Source organism: Sardina pilchardus, chromosome 19 (assembly GCF_963854185.1).
Source record: "Sardina pilchardus chromosome 19, fSarPil1.1, whole genome shotgun sequence".
Classification (NCBI taxonomy): Eukaryota; Metazoa; Chordata; class Actinopteri; order Clupeiformes; family Clupeidae; genus Sardina; species Sardina pilchardus.
In genome coordinates this window covers 5,886,576-5,908,045 of record NC_085012.1, presented here as the reverse complement: position 1 = coordinate 5,908,045, position 21,470 = coordinate 5,886,576, and the positions used below count along the sequence as shown (strand labels likewise).

General features: G+C 40.2%; 2 protein-coding genes across 3 annotated transcripts in view; both read right to left on the bottom strand.

The window, feature by feature from the left end:
• LOC134065912 (protein disulfide-isomerase TMX3-like) overlaps positions 1 to 10,634 on the bottom strand; it is a 33,674-nt gene extending 23,040 nt beyond the window's left edge. Inside the window, exons 1-6 of the mRNA XM_062521030.1 lie at positions 10,550 to 10,634; positions 10,237 to 10,288; positions 9,589 to 9,628; positions 8,713 to 8,836; positions 5,396 to 5,441; positions 509 to 589 (exon numbers count right to left, since the gene is read on the bottom strand). Of these exons, the coding sequence (XP_062377014.1) occupies positions 509 to 589; positions 5,396 to 5,441; positions 8,713 to 8,836; positions 9,589 to 9,628; positions 10,237 to 10,288; positions 10,550 to 10,583 (377 nt within the window). The 5' untranslated portion in view covers positions 10,584 to 10,634. The remainder of the gene's footprint in view (positions 1 to 508; positions 590 to 5,395; positions 5,442 to 8,712; positions 8,837 to 9,588; positions 9,629 to 10,236; positions 10,289 to 10,549) is intronic.
• Positions 10,635 to 11,289: 655 nt separating this feature from the next.
• pxdc1b (PX domain containing 1b) lies at positions 11,290 to 21,470 on the bottom strand. 2 transcript variants are annotated; one of them, XR_009936357.1, is made up of 6 exons: positions 20,648 to 21,470; positions 14,780 to 14,871; positions 14,395 to 14,512; positions 13,998 to 14,109; positions 13,661 to 13,836; positions 13,328 to 13,451 (listed from the first exon to the last, which is right to left on the bottom strand). XR_009936357.1 is itself a non-coding variant. In XM_062521213.1 (5 exons), the coding sequence occupies exons 1-5, from the start codon at positions 20,901 to 20,903 to the stop codon at positions 13,331 to 13,333; spliced, it is 699 nt and encodes a 232-aa protein (XP_062377197.1). In that variant the 5' UTR covers positions 20,904 to 21,470; the 3' UTR covers positions 11,290 to 13,330. The 2 variants fall into 2 exon arrangements, 1 of the variants encoding a protein (XP_062377197.1); XM_062521213.1 differs by lacking the exon at positions 13,661 to 13,836 and having other exon boundaries at positions 11,290 to 13,451.

The following is a 21,470-nucleotide window of genomic DNA, read 5'->3' as shown; positions in this document are numbered from 1 at the left end:
AGGAAATGATCAAAACTTCACTGGTACCATGTGACACTGCCTGGCTGGAACACAGAGTCACTACTGTTACTCTTGATACTCTAGCTCCATCTGGTGGACAGCTGTGGCAAATGTACTTAGCATACAATGTGACAATAATAGGGTAATTCTATATTCTAGTGTATTTTTGTCCACACGTAGATGGTCACATTTAACATCACATATTGTGGATTGTGTACAACAATAAATAAAAGTGAAACACACAGTATCTGATTTGTGACACTCCTCTAAGTCAATTTGAGTCAATTTGAACCAATTTGATTATGTTCCCTGTACACTTGTGTTACGGACACCTTAAAACCATGACAGTTCACCTCTAGGGGCTTATGCTAATACATGCTAATACATGGTAAATTAAATCATTTTATATCACATATATGTACACATGGCTGTCACATAGGCATTCTTCAGCATCAAGTGAAATGCTTAACAAAATAGTGTCCAGAAAAGCCTGCTATCCATTCCTTACCCAGCGACCCTGTTAGCGAATTCTATGATGTCATCTTTGGTCCTTGGCCCTTTGTAATTATAGGCCAGATCTCCTTTGAGCCTGTGATGCAGATTGAGATGGAGACAGGGAGGGAGCAGGTGTGTGTGTGTGTGTGTGTGTGTGTGGGGGGGGGGGGGGGGGGTCAGAGGAGAGAGAGGGGAGAGGAAAATGAGAGATAATCAGAAGGTCTATCCAATTCTACATTGAGCTTGACAAGAACAACCTTATATCACCTTGCAGAGTAGATTAAACTGGAAATCATATTTATATTCACCCCATCCTTCTGGACACAAACACATTCAGTGTCATGACTGAGTACTTAAGAAGCCTTAACAGTTCTGAATAAATACATAGCATAATAAACCCATTTGAAGAAAAACAAAAAAGAAAAACATGAGCACTTACAATTCGTGTTTAATTTGGCACAGTATGAGTATGGCATTACCAAAGGCTAAACATAAAAAGGAATGTAATATCACATTGCATTTATATACCACTTTTTAAGGCACCAAAAGTGCAGCAATTGTATCTGATTTCTTAAAAGTTTTATGATCAGTTACACAAACGCAAACATCCAGCACATTCCTTGCGCAATACATTTTAGTATTACAGGTTAAACAGCATTTATATTAGACTCAGCAAAAGGGCAATGTGCTCCACAATTATTGGCTCTCCTGGTAACGATGTGCTATAAATAGCAAAAACTCAAACTGTAAAGTGTAGAAAAATCCAACCTGTAGTTGAAGTAAATGTATTCTTTGTGGGGGAAAAAACACCCATCAAGAAATAATTACTTTCAACAAAGGAAATGTGGGGAAAGTGTTTTTTTCATTTATATTTAACTCAAGAAAATGAATCAGTATCCATGCAATTTAAAGCAGAAATCAAAGGCTTCCAGTTTCACTGATGCATAAAAATAAGGTGACACAGAAGTCAAATGTCCTAATCATTCTTCAACAAAGAAAGAAAAGAGAGCAGACAATTCAAATAAGTGGAGAGTGAAAAGCCAGGGAAGAGCCTTTCCTGTCATTTACTTGCAAATGTAACTGGCTGGACTTCACTAAACGCTACCAAGACTTTGGACACAGTTCCATGTTCAAATGAAATGATAATTGAGCTTTTTGGAAAGAAAGACTCTTTATTTCATTTAAATGATGAACAAAGTGCAGTCACTCAGAGAGCAAAGTGTCTGATGCATGGACTGCAGCTATTGTGTGGCATGTGATAGCACTGAGCTGACTCACCACAGGTTTGTCTTCCGATGCTCATGGCATTACATTAGCCAACAGATTGTGCCTCATTACATCAACTTTAGTTAGACTTCTCTTTTTCCCACCATTTAAATCAGTTTAGTGTACATAGAGGGATGACTACACGGAAAGAGCCCCATGCTATACTGTAATGGTTGAGGGTTTGTGATGGTGTGGGGATGTTTTTTCTCCGAAAAGCCCTGGGAACCTTATTATGGCGCACGGTAGACGTTAACATAAATTCAATGGAATTCTCTTTTATGACATTTAACATTTAAATCCGTCTTCCTCTGCCAAGACACTACAAATGGGTCATGACAAGATCATACAGCAGGTCAATAATGCAAAACTCAAGATCAACTCTCAACTACTGTGCATAGAAAACCATTTACAGTAAGGAGATTCTACAGAAAACTACTGGCGTGATCTAAAGATGAGAATGTAGAGGAGAAAACATTGATATTGATCTGGGGATATAAAGATCTGAAGAGAGTCCATAAAGTGGAACAGTGTCAAATTCCCTGCTTTGTATTTTATTGGCAAAGGGAAGGTTATATATATATACTGTATATATTTAAACAAAAACAGATGTTATATATAAAAATAAATTCTATATACACATTTATTTATTTTAAACTTGCGCTGTTTTCAGTGTGAGCCAGATCACCAAAATATGTTTTTTTACACCTCTTTTACGTATCTGTACCATGGGTCAAACTGAAAGAAAATCCCCACTTCCAGAGGAAAAGGTCAAGAGCACACACGCATGAGAATAGAAAAAAAAAACAGGTCCATTATTTCCTCACTGTACAAGAAGTAGACACATATAACAGCCAGTGCTCTTGGACAGCGGATAAAAACAACTCCATCAAATTGTTTTCATTGTTTCCAAGGTAATGCCACTCTGCTTAAACGAGACGTGATGGATGCCAGGACTCTGCTGATGCCCTTAAGGGGTTACTAGGGTTACTTGCATAAACAAAGATTATTCTTGCCCTGTCTGCCAGCCTAATGAGGGAGAAAAGAAGTGATCCCCCCCCCTGTGCTCCCACCCAGCAGCCCTAAAGCCATTTTCCCTGAAGGCTTAGCATTAAATAGTCCCCCGAGTATACTTCATTCTGATCTCACTTTAAAAGAAACTCAGCTAAAAACAACATATTAAAGCCCCTGCTGAAGTAGACATCTGCGGGTCTGATAAAAAACTATGTGATGGTGGATGGACTAATTACTTTCAAAAGGAACAGAGAGAAAACCATTTCTGTACAAAAAGGCCACACACAAAAAAAACACACACATTAACCCTTTCATCTCAAAGCTAAATGGGGTATGCTGTAGACCACAAACCTGTCTGGCAGATATATAGGAGGAAATTAAAGGGTTAACTGGATCAGGTTGGGTGGTCAGGCATGAATAACTGCAACGCTAGAGGGTACCAATTTACTCCAGACTGAATGTCTTATATTTTAGTCATAATAAGGGAGGCCTAGTCTCTCTAGCCTCTCATTTTCATGGCCTGCACTATCTGCACTCAGATATTGTTGATAAGCCTCACATTTTGTCAATTTTCTGTCATTATATGTGACAATAAAGCCTTTTTTTTAATCCATCTATATTATATACTGTTAATTTGTCAACAGTGTAGAAAATACAGAGAAAAAAAAGAAAGAAAGACTCTAAATCAATTTCTATAGCTGTTTTTCAGTGTGGTCTGTGTCATGTGAAGACCTTCAAATGACAAACCACTCCTTATGCTTACAAACGTATGGAAATCAATAAGAACTGATCAGACTTTCAAGATAAGAGGAGCATAATTGTCTGTGTGCCAACACATGAGGACACACATTGGCTTTCTCTTCCTTCATTAGGCTCCAACTTGCAAACAAAATTAGTTTCCCCATCAGGCCGAATGGGGCCCGCTGGGTAAGTAGTAGCAATAACACCTCATTCCTGAAGCAAGAGAACCCAGGATTGCGTAAGCAGGGCCCTCAAGGGCCATTCCCATTACAGCATCTGCAACACCCCAGAGTCTCTGGCCCCAGTAGTAGCTCCTGAAATGTGTTACTCTGAGTTGAAGACAGCAGCTTCTGAAGTCAAGCAAAAACTCCCGGGGACACACTAAAATCTAAATAAACAATATTAAACACAAATTTGTGTCTTTAAACTTAAATTAGTCGTCACTGGAACTGTTGTACAAAATAAACATAGCACTCTTGGTAGCGGTGTTGGCAATGGATATAACATAGCACGAACGGCTTATCTAATAAAATCTAACAAAGTGTTATATCAAGGAAGGGCTTACGGCGGAAATGTCACAATATAAAAGTATTTATCAGGAGCTCACGGTGTAGCAGACTTTTTTCTTCGAATCATCTTATCTTAATCTTACCGAGACCAAAAATCTCTATAAAGAGACTAACCTAGCACTTTCTCATAACTCATTTCTCATTTGACTTAAATTCAGAGTTTCATCCTGAAAACAAGCAAATTTGTTGAATAAATTTGTCTTCAAATAAGTCTACTTAAATAAAGTCAAAATGATCTTTCGAGAGAACATTAGATAAGTCTCAAATATATTTTTGTTTTTAATATAAGATGTAGAACACTTGGTTAGATTTTAATTTTGCAGTGTAAAATTCAAACTCTATGACCAGGAATGTCATATTGTATAAATATTTGTACGTGCGTAGAAACTAATGTGCATGAACAGCTGTAACTGTTTCACATACACAATTATGACCGCTGCTAGTGTAGTGGTCATATAGAGATTTGTGATTTGGAAGGCTTACATCTTACTGTTTTCGGCTACGGGTGGAAATAACCTTTTGCATAGTGCATTAGAATATGTGGATGTAATTCAGGGTGTTTTCTACTCATTAGTTAAAAAAGGCTAAAACATAACTCCAATTAAATCTTTCTTGGATCATATAGAGGAGGTAAGTGTTTTGCAATATTATTCGTTTCTATATTTTGGTATATAGAAATGACACGAGCTAACAAGGACAGGTCTAGATGTAAACGTCAACTTACTTTCACAGCCTAGGTAGGTTAGCAACACCAGGTTGAGAGAAGCAAGCAAGCAAATCATTAACTTTAGCCTTCTATTTATTGACATCAAAACTGCAAAGGAACAGACAATTTATAGGTTGGCCTCTGGTGTCTGCAGAAGTGAGTGAGGCATCTGGCTCATAGGCCTATTCTGTGTGAGTGACCGTTATGGTAGATGAAATTTGAGGAGAAGTTTTGGTGTTCGGACAAAATTGCAAGGTCACCAAGAATTCATGTGGATTGGTTGAATTTGCATTAATTGTTGTGATCGCAACATCACACATTCCTGGAGGGACTGATATACACACAAGCATGCACACACTCATTTACCAACACAAATGTTGCAAGAGTAGGGGATTGAGTAGGAGACAAATTGACAAGCATGATGTATTTTTGAACAGAGAGTGTGCAGGACTGAGCAGCGATTATATTATGCAGTGTATCTAGTTTTTCAATGTTTTTTTAGCAGCGTTATATTGTCTACAAATTATTTATGTGAATATGCCCCCCCCCCCCCCCCCCCACACACACACACACAGAGACACACAAATACTGACAATATAGTACTCACAGTTTGATTGTTGGATATCCTCGCACACCAAATTCTGAAGCCATACCTAGTAACAGAAAACATGTCCATAAATGATCTATATTAGAGGACACCTTCCCAAAAACTTGCCAAGAGGAAGAACACGAATCAAATTATTAAAGTCTTGATTTCATGGCCAGAAGTGTAGGACAGTAATTCATCAGAGACCACTGATTTCTTAATTTAAAGCAATAGCATGGTGAAACATTTTCTTGCATGTTTGATGTGATCCAACCCAAACCACACAACACAGCAGTTGTGTTGTACACATTAACAACACATCACAAGAGTGAATTTGGAAGGGATACAAAAATGTGTTCCCTGTAAACACATTTACACCTCAAAAAGTAGATGATCAGCATTTACTGTTGCTTTAAGAGGCCTATTTGTTAAAATTCTTTTTTCAAATTCAAATTACTTTATTAGAGGATAACCCCTTGAGATGGAGCATCTCGTTTTCGAGGGGGTCCTCAATGTGTATGATGTAAAATAGAGAAGCATGATATCATCGCTAGGCCATTATAAGCAGATGACCACATCACAATTAGATTATCAGCACAGAAACTTTCTGCAGATATTCCTGGCAGGCGACAATATAATTGCCATAAGGGTCTCAGAGGAAGCATCATATAAATACATTCCATGGGCTGAGATGTAAATGTTTAGTCATATCTTACATCTACGCCAATGTGAAATGATTTCCTTATTTTTCACTTTCAGTGAAAGGTTTGCATATCAACAACTAGGCATTCACAATAAGAGCAGTAGATTAATTCTAGTACAGGAGAGACCCTTTGAGCAGTGTGTCTTAACTGGTGGGTCATGGAATCGTTCTGGGTGGGTTGTGGAGCTTATACTGTATGCCAGTAGCCTATGATACGACCCTGAATGGTATAATCACGTGTTGAGGACAATGTGCAATGTGCAGTGAATTACTGGCACATGAGAGCATGAAACCATCAAAACTAAAACACCACATACTGTAGAAACAAAGCACCCTACTGTCAAAGACAAACCTGTCGAGTAGCCTACTTTGAAAGGTGACACAAGGAGTTGTTGACTTTGCAAATGTGCCGTACATCAGCATGTTCCCTAACCTAGCCTACAGGTACAGAGCAGGTAGTACCACATAGCCCACCGTGTCAGTTTGGCTTGAACGCTAAAAATATGGGGCGTGACTTAAGTACCAGGAAAATGTAGGGTCCCAAGGCCAGACCAGTTATGAACCACTGCTTTAGAGGAGATAAAAAAGTGTGTACATCTGTGTTAGCCAACAAATGAGATTGAATATATCAGAGATCCAATATTTGTGGATCCCTAATGTTAAAGATCCATAGAGAGCAACCGTACACGTATGCTCCGTGAAGTAACATGAAGAAATGAAATGTCAAAGAACTAATGCTTTGTGTTATCCAGATATCCACTATAGTTGCCATGGACCTACTGTAGGGTTATAGAACTCCGTCCTTCAGGAGCCACTGTATCTAAAGGCCTGAACACACCAACTCGACCGGCCGACCGTCGGCAGAAAAGCAGTCGGACTATCAATCGGGCTCTCTTCTCCCCTGGTCGGTCAAAAAAGTGCCACTGAACACACCGAACGCCGACGCCGATTGTATGTTCTGCACGTGCATGAACTGTGATACATTACCCATAACTGCAGGCTTCCCTATCAGTGGAAAAGTGCCATTGGATGAGTGCATTCAGGACAACTCAAGGGCAGCTTGGGTTCATTTCAATCAGGGCCCCATGACTTCAACTCCATCTATCTATTAATGCAAGGAACGTCTGTCTGTGTGTCACTCTGTCTGTCTGTCTATGGCACGCATAACTCTCGAACCACTCTAGACCTAAAATTTGGTTTATCTGTTCAATCTAACATGATCTACCTGCATCAACGTCATTGGGCAACATGTTTCTTGGAAAACATTGCTTGTACGGGCACTGCACTAAATAAGTCATATAAGATCAGTGCTAATGTATCTTATTGTAGTTATGGTCATTTTATCAGTATCCTTTGTAAGATACAGAGTGTACTGACCTTGAGTAAAGTAATACTGATGTTTTGGAATTTTAAAACAGAAAGGTTTGGGACTTGCACACCTCTGGAGTGGAAATCAAAATTTGACAATGAGTACGTCTAAAAGACACTTGCAGATTTGTGGTCAAATTCACCAGCCACTCAATATTACATTTTTACTTTGTGCCTGAAATCTACCAGCCACGCTCACATCTTTACCAGCATTTGGATGGTGGCTGGTGCTTATATCCATCCCCGGCACACCTCACCGGCCTGCTGTTTAGAGTGCCAAGACCCATAATCCTCTGCTTGCAACACGTAAAGCTCTCTCATCTCTGTTCTCTAGATGGCCAGGCCTGTGGTAATCCAGGAGTCAGCACACTCTCCTCACCTGCTTTACCAGTCTTAAGTAGCCTCTTAACAAAGCTGTGGCCAAACCTTAATGTCACATAATCTGCTTTAAATTCCTGAGTGAGATTATCGTAATTAACTTGCGTTAGAGGATTGGCCCAAAGTGCAAGTTAATCTGTGTTTCTTGTCACCCAGGATGCCATAGTAGTCAGGTGGAAATACCACTGAGGCCATAATGCAGAGATTTCCCTCAAGCATTTGTTTAAGGAGCACCAATCACCCAAATGCATAGGACCCTCAAAGAGAACTGTCTCTCTAAGAAATAGTTCATTATATATATATATATATATATATATATATATATATATATACACACACATCATATATTAGTCACATGTATAGGCCTAATCTATAGTAAATTAAAATATCATCTTGTTTTATGTGTATAAAGCAGTGTTTCCCAACCTTGTTTCCTTGAAGGCCCCCTTGCCTGTGTCTAAGACAAGGCAGGGCCCCCTACCCAAAACTCCTTTCCACATACAGACACAAGACATTGCTTTATTCAACAACCGGGGTCCGGGGATGAATTACGAATGAGGTAATAAATAGCTACATGAATTTAAATGTGAAACAAAAACTATGATCTAATTTGGATTATACAGAGTTTTGATTATCCAATTGGGTGTGTTATTGGGATTTTATATATTTAATGTGTGCAAATATAATTTTGGTAACCTCACAACCTCAGCTAAGGCAACGTTGTGCAGACCCTAATCAATCTCTGGCAACCCCTAATGGGGTCTGCGGACCCCAGGTTGGGGAACCACTGGTATAAAGGACAGTGCAGAAAAGATGACAACCCTGACAAATTGCTATTGTACAATTGCTAATTGTTAATTGTATATTGTAATGAAATATGCAATCTCACCAGAGTACGCAGTTGCATCCATCTTGCCCACTCTGACTGGAGACCCGGAGCTCTTCAACTCCGCACCGACATCATGCCACACTGGCTCCAACTTTTTACAGTAGCCACACCAGGGGGCATAAAACTACAGTGGAGAGCACACGACCACACATTAAACATGTACAATCTTTAAAAAAAAAATTTAAAAATAATAAGATTTCAGGCTTCTGCTGTTCACAAAGCAAAGGTGAGTTACAGTACTCTGTGAAGCTATTAATAATATTATCATAAGATGCTCACATTTAAGTAGGCTATAAGCACCACACTTTCATTTTAAGGGTTAATCCTACATTGCATTGTTTATTCACATTGAACTATTAAAACCTGAGAGCATATTCATGGAAAACTGAACTGAACACATGTTGTGCAATCAAAACATCCATTCCTCATTAGTACAAAGAATATTTAATAACTTAAGCAGCATACAGTCTAACAGACCCAAGCTAGTAAATTCTTTGACTATGTCCAGTTAGACTGGATACAACTTCCTTCCTGCACTTTGACAAAGGCCTATCTCATTGTACTGCCCCAGCCATCTGCCCAGGCTCCAGACATGAACCCTGTGTTGAACCAACTCTGATACCACATCATCCGCACACTGACTAAACCCACCCAGTAGCCCCGCCATTTGCACCCGCCTGATCTAGCATGCATGACTTCTCTTTCACTAAAAAACACAGCACAGCGCATCGTCTCCTGGTCCACTGGCCTAGCAGCTTCCGTAAGGGATGAAAATCACAGAGCTGTCGAGGGAGCCCATTGGCAGTGGATCTAAAGGGTGCACAGGGCTTGAATGTTGTCTCTATGCGTGTCTGTGTGTGAAATAGAGATACTCACGTCTACTATCCACACATCATCCATGCGGTTGTCTTTAAACCTACAGAAGAGCAGCACACGTTTACAGATGAAAAAAAGCTCATTACTTGACATATGATAAAGGATGGTAAAGGTCTACAATGAGGATGTTAATGCTGCATTAGTCAACTACTGTACCAATACAATAAGTTAGCCTATGCTACAAAATGTCATGACAGGCTGTTGTTTCCTTTAGTGCTCTTTCCTGTTAGGAAGTGGGCAAGATCAGTGAATGCAGTTGCAACTGACAGTTATGACTGTCTGAATTTCAAAACACTTCATACTGTTAAAAAGGATATGACTGCATACATCAACAAAGCGTGTCAACAAAGTTTAAGTCAGCGAACAGTGCATTATATACATCAGAATCACCAGAGAATACGATATGCTACTTTCACCCAATGGACAATATGCACAGGCCATTTCCCTGTTCTCTCAGAAACACTTCCAATACTAGGCTAGGCCTAGTCAAGCTCTTGTCTTCAAAATGTTCTTCTTACTTTTGAGTGAATGTCCTGTAGTCTGTAAGACTTGGATAATCTACGGTAAAAATGGTGCAATGTCTACATTTGCTAACCAATTTATGGAACAGGCATGGGCTCATTCTTTTTTAAAAATGAAATCACTTACGAGTCATCGAGGTCCTCGACTAATGCTACTACCACCGAACTTAGAAAAAGCACTGTGAAAACAAAAGACAACATAATTCACAATGATGAATGACATTGTAAGTTAACGAAAGGAACAGTGCATCTTCCTCTGAGATTTCTGCTGCTACCCAAATAGCTTTCGATGATCCATCAGCTTGCTTAGCCAGCCAGGGCCGAACTCTTGTAAATGCATCGTTTGATCACATCGCGCTTGGGAATACTCTCATAACGGTGCTGACTAAAGCAGACATCCTAACGCCACAATGATTGTAGGTAGCCAAAGACTAACTTACCTGCACACACCAAACTGACTCTCACTTCAGCCATCTTTCCGAATGAGAACCATCAAACAGGAAATACACCAAGAAAATCCAAGGCGTCTGCGCGTGCGCACTAACCCCGCTACATTCTATCGGAAGTGTTGCAGAAGAGCGATGTGACAGAACAAGACAGGCTACTTTGTTGAAGTCAAACTTTGGAAGCTTACGATTTTATTAGACAGTAAAACATATATTGAAATGATGTTTTACTAAATGGTATCAAACTTGTCACCGTAGCGAGGGCCTATTGTCACAGCTCCAGACCAATAATTATTCCCAAAATAAAATGGATTATTTAGGCAACTTTTCTTTTACACATTTTGTAAAACAGTGAGCTTCACCATCAAAACTTTTATCATTGTTGTATAGTCTTATTATTATTATTCTAGTGGGCAAGGCCTTCCAAGAAGTAGGCCTATAGAAGCCATTTCTTATCACTTATGTGGTCTTCAGACTAGCCTGTATACGCTACAATTAGGCTACTTTTTTAAATCATGAACTTTGGCTTCTAGGCTGCTGTGCCCTGGTGTAGGGTCCTGCACCAAACAGCCTATGGAGACTAGCATTGTCGCTGTTATGCCAGCAGGTGGTAATGTTGCACTAGAAGATCTAAGCTCTAAGATCTAAGCCTAAAATATATGTTCAAAACTGGTGAGGCATTCAGAGTGCTTGAGTGGAAGATAATATCAACTGAACAACATACACAGTGCAGCACCAAAAACATTGTTTATTACAAATAAAGCTTTAACATATTACATGCAAATGATTTCAGGCACGAGCACTGAACTTTTAAACTGATTAACTAGCCTAAATGAAAGGCAATCTGACAAGGTTTTTACTTATTTTTCTCTCCAGTCTGATGTTATGGTTGCACCCACTGAGAATCTTTACATCATTCCAATATATCAAAATTAGCAACACTCCAAGATCAGCAAAGTGAGAATGTTTCTCGGGTTAACTGTAAACCTGATCATTTTTGTGATTACAAAAATAAATATCTCCTTTCATATTATTAAATAAAACAATTGCAATAATAATAATAATAAAAAAAAACTCTCAATCACTTACTTCCCTTCCCTAGAAATTATTCACATGACTTGCTACTCATGAGTATCATGATTAGCTTATGATTGAACATGGGCTGCAATACTCAGACAAACCTGACCATCCAGATAGAGGCAAGTGGGAGGTTTTATCAACAAGTACTCTGGCATCGATACTCCTGTGCTGCTTATGAATACTTAATACCTACACTTCCACCATTCCAGTTTATATACTGTCCTCTATTACTATACATCCTAGAAATTGTGCACAAATATGTTTATTCATCAACTCAATTCAGAAGAGTCTTGCTTATTTCCAGCTGCACAATGCAGATCATTGTTCCGCTGTGTCATCTCCCCTTCAACGCTTTCAACCACAGTCCATGCAAACACAGCAAAGGAAGGGAAAACAAAAAAGAAGAAAGTTACACATTCAAGCATGCGTGCACGAACACACACACACACACACACACACACACACACTCACACACACATTGCAACAAATCCATTGAAGAAAGAGCAATGCTTTCCCACAGTCCAGAGAGGGGCATGACTGTGTTACTAAACAGACTCATGAGCAGGGGAAATGGAGGATAGGAAGAAGCAGAAGTAGCCTACTTCGCCTGCATGCAGACTGTCTGGTGCCCTCTCAACAACAAACAAACCAACACATATCTACAACTGCACATGACTCGACGTGACAAATTCGACAGCATACTTGTACTGTATCACAACTGGCACTGAGAGAATGTATGTGAAGGAGAAATAACATGCATCCTAAAGTAACAAAATATGACTGCAGCAGAATGCTTGGTTTTATGTTAATGCGAATAGTCCCACTTGCACTGTTCAACACTGTGCTTGTATCACTGAGTTGATGTGATGTAATAATGAACTACTGTATGGCACATCATGAAACAACTGGGAAGCTTCGATTTGTCACGTGGCCACTCTGATTGCATGCACAGGCTTAATGGTTATTGTGGTGCTATGGTGCTATAAACAGCACTCCAGAGGCCACCGTAGAGACGCTGCAATGTTCCAACCAAAGCATATTTCCTACTGGTTTATGCCAAAGGACACCCCTCTGGCTCAGGGCATTCACTCAAAGCAAATATGCTCTTCAATGTTAGAGCAGTGAAATAAGCTGACAGTGCAGTCTAATGCGAGCGTAATTCATCACAGACCACTGCAGTGCAACCAGATATCTGTGTGATTTTTAGTCTTTATAGTTCCCAAGACAGAGCAAATTCAACAGCCCTTGGAAACGAGAGAATGACAGGTATTCAAAATAAATTTACTGTCAGAAGTTGACACTAAAAGATGTGACCACAACAATCTCTCAGCTCAATGAGATTTCCTATCAAGATTAGCATTGATCCTCCACCACCCTTTCCCCTTCCTCCGTATCCAGAAATGACCTGATAACCACTCCTCTCTCATTTAGTCCAATCAGTGGCAGTGATGATGACTTGACTGAGGCACGTCTGTGAATGTTCCGTGGCTGACTGAGGAAGACCTCTGAGATAATGATGCCATGCGTACAAGGAGGTGTGACTCTGTGGAGAGTCTAAGCTTCTTCATCACACAACTCCAGCAATGCCCTCCGAGAGAACGGAATGGAAATCAGCAAAGAGAACACCACTGCTGCTGCTTTCCTGACATCTGTGCAGTAGATGATGCTTCTTTCCAGAAGCATGTCTAGAGCGTCTCATTCCAGAATGTCGGTCTCAAAAGGCACCAGGTGGTAGTAGGACAGGTTGGTGACATATGCCTCAGGCTCTTCGTCACTGAGGTCAGGCTCCACAGGAAGACTTTCTGTGTCATCATACCTAAGCATAGAACAGAGGGGGAAACTGCATTAGTATTAAGATTTCACATGAAGTGATAAAAAAAAGGTAGACAGTGAATTTGACTCTCAAACCTGCCAAAAGAGGTTTATGCTTTAAATTGCCGAATATGGATAACAATGGCAAACCTCAGAGCCCAAACATATGACCTCATGCATGGTCTATCAAATACAAGAGCTGGCAGAATGCACCTTGATATTTGTTTGTGTTTGAGGTTGAGAGCAAGGGAGAAAAAGTTCTTGAAAGGTTAAAGGCAGTCTGAGTTATGAAGGTCATGGTTCAAATTGTTGATGAATACTCCAGCTCTAGGCTGACTTCCTTCACTTCCTACTCACACCCAGGAAAGGAAATGCCTCTGTGCTACTTCCTGTCCAGAAAGAGGCTCATTCACATTCAGGGACTAGACACATACAACCACATGCAAACCTAGAGGCATGCTAAATGTCATGTCTCACATAGCATTACCACTCTTCATGTCTGTATGATTTAACAGGAATCATTAAAAATATACATGTGAAAAACACTCACGAATGCTCAGCTGAGTCAGTCGATGACGGTCTCTCCTTCTCCTGGGGGATGCTTTCATCAAACACAATGGTCTCCGTATTGGCCAAACAGAAGCCATTGGATCTCATGATCTCTGTAACAAGCCGGGAGCAATTCAAATCAACGAATGTATAGCAATATAAGCATAACTGATTCTAGTTGAACACAATATTGCTACATACACACAAACTGAGCTCACCTTCAGACAAACACAGCCAACCCCCCCCCCCACACACACACACACACACACACACTCACACACACACACACACACACACACACACACACACACACACACACACACACACACACACACACACACACACACACACACACACACACACACACACACACACACACACAGTTTCATGTGACTTACCAGATATTTTGACTGGACTTTGGAAGCAAGGTTGGATCTTGTGAACATTATCATTCCTTAGGATTTGATCAAGTGGTGAACGTTCAAAGAAAGTAAGCACGACCTCTGACCTGGAATACTGAAGTGAAAGACAATGGCTGAGTTCCTGTTCAAAATGTATTACGTAACATTGAACAAGATATGCCTCGTAAAATCTACAGCAATACATCTGTAGGTAGGCCCAAACCTATACAGGTAAGTATGAAGTCATTTCTCCATTTTAAGAAATCCACTCTCTTTTCTCTTTCACTAATGAGGATACAAATCGACTAGCCTTTTACTCCCAACTCATTCTTCAAATGCAACAAATTAAAGGAGCAGTCCAAGATCAGTGTATATGGCATACCTTCCAGGGCAAGCTGATAGCATTTTTCAACAACTTCTCCACTTCATTCAGCTTCACTTCAATGTCACTGGCTTCCTTAATGTTCACAAGCCCTGGATAACAAGAAATACCAATAAATGTAAACACACAGGTACAGAATTCAACAATGAGCAATAAAGGACAGTCTTGATAACCTTTCCACACTATAGTGCCTTATCAGATGCCACAAAGGCTTAGTGATTTAGCAACCAGACATCCAACTGAACCAGCCCCAGGAAAAAACAGAAGGCTGGCAGTTCAATAGCGCTAACCTTTTGCTTCACAATATCCATTTGAATGCTGTCATTTACAGGGGCACACAGAAAAGTCCAGATTCTCTTCAGGTGACACAATAGTGAACAATCGGCAGTACCAGCTAATATAGATTTTGGGTATGGGATTGTTTGCTGGCACAAATCAGCAAACTTAGGCACACCAACTATGCATATCTCTAAGGGGTCTCACAAAATTTGGCTCCCATACAGTAATTTCTGCTTTGAGCAAAATTGATTTTCGGACTAGGATTTCGACACTAGGATGGCAATCAGTTTATCGTCTGTTTAACGTGTGACTGCTGATCCATACATGGCCTCTGCAATGACACTGACATGATTCAGACTAACGGACACAGAGCTGAGTATTCAGAGGAAAGCTATGATCTCATAGATCCCTATGGTCATGCTGAAGATGAGTGGTGGCGATAACAATGACGTTAATACAGTGGGAGCAGAACTCATTCTGAATCAGCCCTCTAAGCCACACAAAACAACCTCAGAGCAGTAGCACCTGGGCAGAGGGATAGAAGTATGCAACACCTTTCATTAAGACATTCCCATCCTTCTGAAAAGATAAAAGAATGCCAAAGGGAGCAATTTAACATCAATTGAACAGTTCAACATGGTTTCCTCTGAAAATATGCCATTTGTTGCAACAATTGTGATTGATGTTTCCTGCTGTATTTCAATAAAAAAATCATGTACCAAAGTAACCAGGCAAAGAGTTGACCAGTGTGAGTATGTTGTATAACATAGGAGGGGTGAGTGGTGCTGGTGATACAAAACAAAAACACAGCTGTGTGGCAGAGACTAGACGCTAATCCTCTCTCCAAAACACAAGTCTGTTCATTCACACTGGTGGATACAGATTATTATAAGTCTGGACACAGGTGTCTCCTCTGATGGTGGTCAGACATTATCAACAGGAGCTGTAATAGCCAAGACAAAAACAATTCTTTCTGTTTAGACGAGAGTGAAACAGATCATTTATTGGTTGGTTTATATTTATAGCAAAACATCATCTTTCCTAAAAACAACAACAACCAACAAATCAGAAACAGCTGCATCCCCAGTTAAACATTTTCCTGTGCATCCTTCAATCTACTGCCCTAATGGGGAAAGAAAACATTTAACATGTCCTACCTTTTTCCGTGTCTGTGTCTGAGTGTACACTGTATGAATTATTCTTACTCATTTAACAAATCTAGTCTCTCTTCATTTCAGCGTCTCGTGTCTGTACATTTCAGCGTCTAAGCTACCTTGATCGACCAAAATTACAGGTAGAGTTGGTCAAGTGGATGAAAGACTATTGGTCTTAGCTCATCTTTGAATCACCTGGAATGGGTTTATCAAAGAAGCAATGGGTTGAATGAAAGCAACTGTAACTTCCGCATTTGCACATGATATTACCAAAACAAATAGCAGAAATGACATTCTGCATCTGCATGTGTTTACTCCTCATGCAGACTTTGGACATTACATAACTTTCATGTCATGACCTCTAGGTTATGCTCCATATCAAAGGAACATAAAGACCAACCTTTCCAAGTTACCACCTGCCACTTCATATACTGGAAAAATATGAAGTCTGTTAGTTTGACTTACAGTATTTACTTAAAAATGACATATAATGGACTAACAAAGTTTATTCTCTGATGTTAACATAGAAGGTATACTTCTGGTCAGATGCTATTTTACAATGGCATTAGTAATTTAGGCTGAGAAATAAAAGGGCCCAATATCTCACACCGTTATCAATATCTGATCGTTTTGTAATGGCAATTTCAAGGTTCAAGATTTGCATATATTGTAGGAGGAAACAAGTGTGTTTTCGGTTCACATTAGGTTTGAGGCCATGGACCAGACATCTTGTTCAACAAAGGCAATGCATTTCCATTCTATGTCTACTTTAAACATGTCTTTCTTTCCATTTTCTTCTTCTTTCTTCTTTCTTATGCAGTTGCTGCACCAGATTGTCACCTTCTTTGCAGCTACAGTATATTTTTCTCATATCATCGGTTAAAGTGTGCTGGAGGAATGCGAGAAAAGGCTTGATCATGCTAACTCTGATAAACAGTATGGCAGCAAAACCTTGCACTTTTACACCTTTGCGGATATCTCAAGACCTTCTAAAACAAATGGTCACTTTCATATCATAATGACAGTTTTCTTGTGTGCAGATACTTTCATTTAAAATGTATTGCATTATGCATGCAAGTACATCGTTGAGAACCACAGAAAATGCAGATCATGAAGACTGACAAAGAGGGAACTACATTTGCTTGGTCATATCCTTATTTCTGCTTCTTCGGTGTGTTTAACTGTCTGACTATCTTTCATTTCTCTCTGGTATGTAGATTCATACAAGTTGACCTAAGAAAGCCTCGTTAACACTAAGCCACACATCTCAATTGAGATTGAAAGTGAATCTAGAATGGCTTCATTGACTTACGACTTCCTGGGGCATAACTAGCAGTGATTTTTTTTTTTTACTTAAATTGGTAGCCTACATAACTCTTACCAAATAATTTCAGAAGTCCTGCAATCAAATTGTGTTAATAAAAGTTTTCAATGTTGTTTAATCTATTCAAAGGAAATTCACGTCCATATCTGTGTAACCCTGTCGCCATCAGCACAGCCATCGGTTGCTTGGAATGCATTGCTCTATCTGTCACCATTTAAAGCCCATTATCAATGGTGATTGGTGCCTCGGTTTTTAAAACATTGGAAATGGTTGCCAATGGGCTCCTAGTCAGACTAACCTGCAGAGCGAATTCAAATTCGCTAACAGGTTTGTATGGGTCTTCCAACACTAAAGAAAGCGCACAAGTGTTGTTATCATCATATGTAAAATGAACACTGTTAAAGAGCTTTCTCCATTGCTCAGCTGACGTCATTTATAATAAACTCGATTGTGATGATATCATATCACCATCAAGGAATTCATCCAGACAGACCCATAGCACTCCACAACTTAAATGTCCTCGGAATAAGATTGCGCCGATAAGTTTCATATCCGTGACATGGTACAACTGTCCACTTCCTTTCTTACATCAACGCCTATTACACAAGCCATGTGTCCATTCTCCACACACACCCTCAGAATGTCACATCTGCCTGCATGGTGCGCATGCAGGGCTGCCGAGAAACTCTGTGGTGCGGATAAATTTAGGATCCCACTCCCTCTCCCGCTGGCCACCCCTGCACCGTGTGTCACTCTCTGATGACATCAGCCTAAAAAGTGTTGTGTCTGGTCCAGTTGCCTAGCAAGGCCCCAGTAGCAGGAAAACAAGAGCCATGCTGAAAGAATGGCACTTGGAGCTACAGTATAGGATTGAGAAAGCAGCAGTGTAGGAGATGAGCTATCGTCGCTTAAGAAATGTCCATCTCTGAAAAAATGTTCAATGGATACAAATTAAACATTGATTTGTATAAAAGCAGTTAAAGGAGAGAGAGAGTGTGTTCAATATATTAGTCTCTCAAACTCTCAAATTCCTCAGGTTCAGTCTAAAACCATCGATCTTGACACACAGACAGACAGAGACACACAGACACACATTCACACACGCACACACACACACACACACACACACACACACACACACACACACACACACACACACACACACACGCATACACACACACACACACACACACACACACACACACACACACAAACACATGATCACTCACTCATTCTCTCACACATGCACACAGAGAAGACCGAATGAGGTGCCAAAAAAATTAAGAAGCCTTTGAAAACTTGTGACAGTGTGAGTCATTGTCATTATTTCACTACAATAGTCGGCCTTGGCCTATATATATCCCCAGGAGTGGGCATGATGGTACACTACTGCTGTGGCCATAAAAGGCTGTTTGGTGTTGTTTGGGAAAACTACACCTTGGCTGGCTGGGCACAGACAAAAGCAGAGGTGCCGCTGAAGTTGAGACTGATTGGCGCGGTGGCACACGCGCTGGCGCTGCACTCTGCCAGCCTCCGATAAGCCCGCTGGAGCAGGCGGGCCAGAGCATGCACCACATGGGTGACCAGCTGAACAACAACACTACAATCAGGTGCAAGTCAAGAAATGCTTGCTATCAGCCTGTTACAATTAAATCGTCTGCAAATGCAATGGCAGGGGTATAATTCATTGCATATCAATTCAGAGAAATTACTATCAAAACAGTTTCTTTTACACTCTGGATAATTGCTTATTCCCATGCTATTTCTTTATTCAAAACATCAATGTTGTGCAATTTATTACTCAAGTGTTTATAATTATACAAAGATGTTTTTATTTTGGCACTCACGACGCAGAGCTAGAAGCCACCAGTTAGATGTAGAATGATCACTTTTAACTTTTTAAAAATATATGTAGATAGTACAGTAAATGAAGACAGGTATGCCTAACTAGAAGATATCTGAAGGGGTATCAGTAGCAAGGTTAGGTCTGCATGGTAGGAAGGAAGTTGTATGAAATTCCTTGTAGGCTCTATAGAGACGTTGTGAATTGAGTCACTGCTGCTATATATTCCCTGATATTAAAATAGTTCATCATGGTTGCCTGTTTTGCTGTCAAGTCTTACAGGGTCCCTGTAACTGAACAAGAGAGATATTGTAATTTTCCACGATCTTCTAGCGCTTGTGGAGACAGGCTGCAATGCAGGCTTTGACTCAACCTGTGACTAATAATCATGTCTTTATGAAGTATTGTATTATGGGTGCTATGATCAGAGTGGTCAGGGTCTACAGTGAAGCACACGTCAGCAGGAAAGACTGGACTGGGATCCCTGTAATTGAATAATTACAACAAAATGCTACACAGTCCAAAGAGGGGAGTATTTGAACTGATCATCACACCACCATATAGATCACCATAAACCATACTGTCAGGCATAATGGCTGAAATTACCACCTTCGCTAAACAGTATCTAAATATTGCAAACTGCATTGCACATTACAGTGAAAAAAAAAAGACTGGTTCAAAGAAAGAAAGGAAAGGTGTGTGAACAGTGTAAAACCACCAGTCATTAGAGTAGTGCTGCCTCTCCTAGTCCTGGTTCCTCTCTCCTGTAAAGGTGTGTATCTGGGCGCCCATAAACCTTTTACATGAGCATTTTATTTCTAGCAATGATCATGAGACAGGAGGTGCCAAATTGAGATCAAATTCCTTTTTTAAGACCTAGTACGTGACACAGGGGCCTATCTCTGACTGTGGCTCATATGTGACAAGACAGGAGATGGTTCAAAGCTATGTTATTAAACTCCCAAGTGAAGGTCTGACTTTAGAAATATGGCCTATATTTACCCCTGTGAAAACTGTTTCTGAAACAGTGTAACAGTCACACACCTGCTGGTGCCAAGTAGGCACATGAGTTCATTTTACTGAGCACAAAATGACTCTTAAAATAATTTTATTTGGGGTGTAGACCAATAAACACAGATGGCTAACTAATTGGACATCTCGCACTGGAACTAAAGCCAGGGCCAGCATCAATATCCACAGAATGACTGGAGAGATTGAACATAGAACAACTAACTAGTTTATCAACACAATCGAGGAGGAAAGCTTACCTTCTATTAGTGGTGACTTCGACAGGGTTCGTCTGTCCTCAGGGAAACATTCCAAAAGCCTTTTCAATAATCTTCCAAAGTCGGAGTAACTCCTATGCAAGTATAACACATTTCTATCTGACCACTCGGTCCTAATTTCAAAGAATTCCTCTTCCTCGCCTCGCTGACTTATAATAAGTCTCCGGATTCCGTTAACCCAACAATCTTTCACAAACATGTTGGCCAAAGATGTGCCCTCGAATATCGCCGATGCCATTCCTCAGCCGTCAATCCCACATTGTGCGTGTAGTTGGCACGCTCTTGTCAAACTGAATAATCAAAACAGTCATGCCCATTCGGCAAGGCGCGGTCGACGCTTCGTCTAAGTTGCGATTTAAATAACCAGTTGAATGTGAGACATAAAAGTGAAGTTCCACCTATGACTAAGCTGATGATATCGACGTTTTACGCTTTGGAGACGCAATGGCCAGCGCACTAAACGTGGCACTAACCATGACAACCTTTGACCAAGTCTTGCGTTGAAAAGTCCTTATTGGACAAAAAAAAGAACGATATTTTAAAACAAATCGGAAATGACAGATTACAAGGTTTGCTTGAGACAATTATTCCAGCGCATCGTCTGATCTCTGGTACTTGATGTCGTAGCCTATTGACATGCTGGCGAGATCACAGTTCGTCAGGATTTCGTTTGATTGCATATCTCACTTTCAAATATATTCCAACGACAGTTCGACCAGCAGTCGTAGCCTCATGAGCGTTGTGTTGCTGCTGGTCACATTAGAGACAACTTTATGGCTTCCTTTGCAAGAGTCAACAATTTCCC

Excerpts from the sequence above, each read along its gene's own strand:
- pxdc1b (XM_062521213.1), bottom strand. The coding sequence starts at position 20,903 with ATGGCATCGGCGATATTCGAGGGCACATCTTTGGCCAACATGTTTGTG. Across the intron at positions 14,872-20,647 it reads GAAGTCACCACTAATAGAAG|GGCTTGTGAACATTAAGGAA; the intron begins GTAAGCTTTCCT and ends CTTGTTATCCAG. Across the intron at positions 14,513-14,779 it reads CTATCAGCTTGCCCTGGAAG|TATTCCAGGTCAGAGGTCGT; the intron begins GTATGCCATATA and ends CTTTCACTTCAG.